Genomic DNA, 2415 nt, shown 5'->3' with positions numbered 1-2415 from the left:
ATGGAACCCAGAAATGACACACATCTTTCAGATTTCCTTCTCATGAGAGTGACAGAGGATCCAGAACTGCAGTTCCCCCTCTTCATCCTGTTCCTGTCCATGTACCTGGTCACCATCCTGGGAAACCTGCTCATCATCCTGGCTGTCAGCTCTGACTCCCACCTCCACACCCCCATGTACTTCTTCCTTTCTAATCTGTCTATTAATGACATCTGTTTAAGCACAACCACGATCCCAAAGATGCTGGTGAACATCCAAACACAGAATCAGCACATCAGTTACACAGGTTGCCTCACACAGATCTGCTTTATCCTGGTTTTTGCAAGTTTAGAAAGTAGTCTTCTTGCAGTAATGGCCTATGACCGCTATGTGGCCATTTGTTATCCACTAAGGTACACAGTCATTATGAACTCCCACCTCTGTGGCCTGCTGGTTTTACTCCCCCTGTTTATTATCATTGTGGATGCCCTGATGCACAGTCTGATGGTGTTGGAACTGACCTTCTGCACAGACCTTGAAATCCCTCTCTTCTTTTGTGAAGTTGTTCAGGTCATCAAGCTTGCATGTTCTGATACCCTCATCAATAACATCCTGATATATTTTGCAACGAGCATATTTGGTGGTATTCCTCTGTGTGGAATCATTTTCTCTTACACTCAGATAGTGTCCTCTGTTTTGAGAATGCCATCAGCAGGTGGAAAGTATAAAGCTTTTTCCACCTGTGGGTCTCACCTGTCAGTTGTATCTTTGTTCTATGGGACAGGTTTGGGGGTGTACATTAGTTCTGCTCTTACTAACTCTTCCAGAAACACTGCAGTGGTTTCAATGATGTACACTGTTGTCCCTCAAATGATGAACCCCTTCATCTACAGCCTGAGGAACAGGGACATGAAGGGAGCCTTGAGGAAACTCATAAATAGAACATCTTCTCTTCTGTGACTGTGTCGTCTGAATGGACTGGGGTTTCTAGAATGACTCAAAGTGACAAATATTGGGTGCGCCAGAATGTCTGATTCTTGCATCACCAAGCTCTTCTAGAATGATTAGAGAACTTACTGGGTAAGTTCATCTTACCTTTGGGTTGAAACTTGATTTGTTCTTTGAGTAGCTCTTGTGAGGTTTTAAAAATGAGTTCTAATTCCTAAGCCTGGTATTTTTGGTGGGGTCTTCACAAACTGTCCCAAGGCAAGTGTTATACAGATACCAAAATGTCAGAAGAGAAGTGGGAAAAATTGGATAGGTCAGGAAAGGATCAAATAAGTCTGTGGTTATAGCAGAGACTTGAGTCTGCCTGATCTCATGGTTAGGGCCATGCGAACTGCATTCTAGAGACAAGCCAAGTATATGACATGGTGTGTATGTAGGGGGAGCTGTTCTTTCATACTCCAGTAATTCCTGAGACCTGTCACTGGTAAACTATGTCAGTGCAGGGCAACATCAGCATTAACTGTACTCAGTTTTGTAATCTGCAAAACAGCTATAGTGTGATTATCTCATTGATTTGAGATGGTCATTAGAACTTTGATCCTGATGAGTGAGAAAGCCATCATATCTACTAAGAGAAAATAATCCTGATTGTAAAATGCCAAAACAATAAATATGTTTATAATTTCCCTGATGATTGGTGATGGTGAGCATCTTTCCATGTATCTGTGGCCATCTATATGTTTTCTTTGGAAAAAGGTCTGTTCATGTCTTCTGACTAATTTTTAAATGGATTTCATTTTTGGGGTGTTGAGTTTTATAAGTTCTTTATAGATTTTGGATATTAACCCTTTATCAGATGTGTCATTTGCAAGTATCTTCTCCCATTCCATAGGTTGCCTTTTAGTTTGGATGGTTTCCTTCCCTGTGCAGAAGCTTTTTATTTATTTGATGAAGTCTCAGTTGTTTATTTTTTGAATCATGGGGTATTTTATTTATTTATTTTAAATTTATTTATTTTTTTCAGCATAACACTTTCCAGAAGAGAAGTGGGAAAAATTGGATAGGTCAGGAAAGAATCAAATAAGTCTGTGGTTATAGCAGAGACTTGAGTCTGCCTGATCTCATGGTTAGGGCCATGCGAACTGCACTCTAGAGACAAGCCAAGTATATGACATGGTGTGTATGTAGGGGGAGCTGTTCTTTGTTTCATTTGTATTCATTGTTTTTGCACCACACCCAGTGCTCCATGCAATCCATGCCCTCTCTGATAGCCATCACCTGGTTCCCCCAAACCTCCCACCCTCCACCCCTTCAAACCCTTCAGATTGTTTTTCAGAGTCCATAGTCTCTCATGGTTCACCTCCCCTTCCAATTTCCCTCAACTCCCTTCTCCTCTCCATCTCCCCTTGTCCTCCATGCTATTTGTTATGCTCCACTGGATATTCTTTCCTGCTTTAATTGATCATATGGTTGTGTGTGTCTGTTTTT

The 2415-nt window shown here is 41.3% G+C and overlaps 1 protein-coding gene across 1 annotated transcript; it reads left to right on the top strand.

Annotated features, from left to right (window-relative positions):
• Positions 1–939, top strand: LOC131823468 (olfactory receptor 7G1-like). Its single transcript, XM_059159868.1, has one exon. The coding sequence runs from the start codon at positions 1–3 to the stop codon at positions 937–939; it is 939 nt and encodes a 312-aa protein (XP_059015851.1).
• Positions 940–2415: the final 1476 nt, after the last annotated feature.

Source organism: Mustela lutreola, chromosome 2, assembly GCF_030435805.1.
Source record: "Mustela lutreola isolate mMusLut2 chromosome 2, mMusLut2.pri, whole genome shotgun sequence".
In the NCBI taxonomy this organism is placed as follows: Eukaryota; Metazoa; Chordata; class Mammalia; order Carnivora; family Mustelidae; genus Mustela; species Mustela lutreola.
Note: the sequence above shows the minus strand (reverse complement) of the source record. Positions and strands in the feature narration are given on the sequence as shown.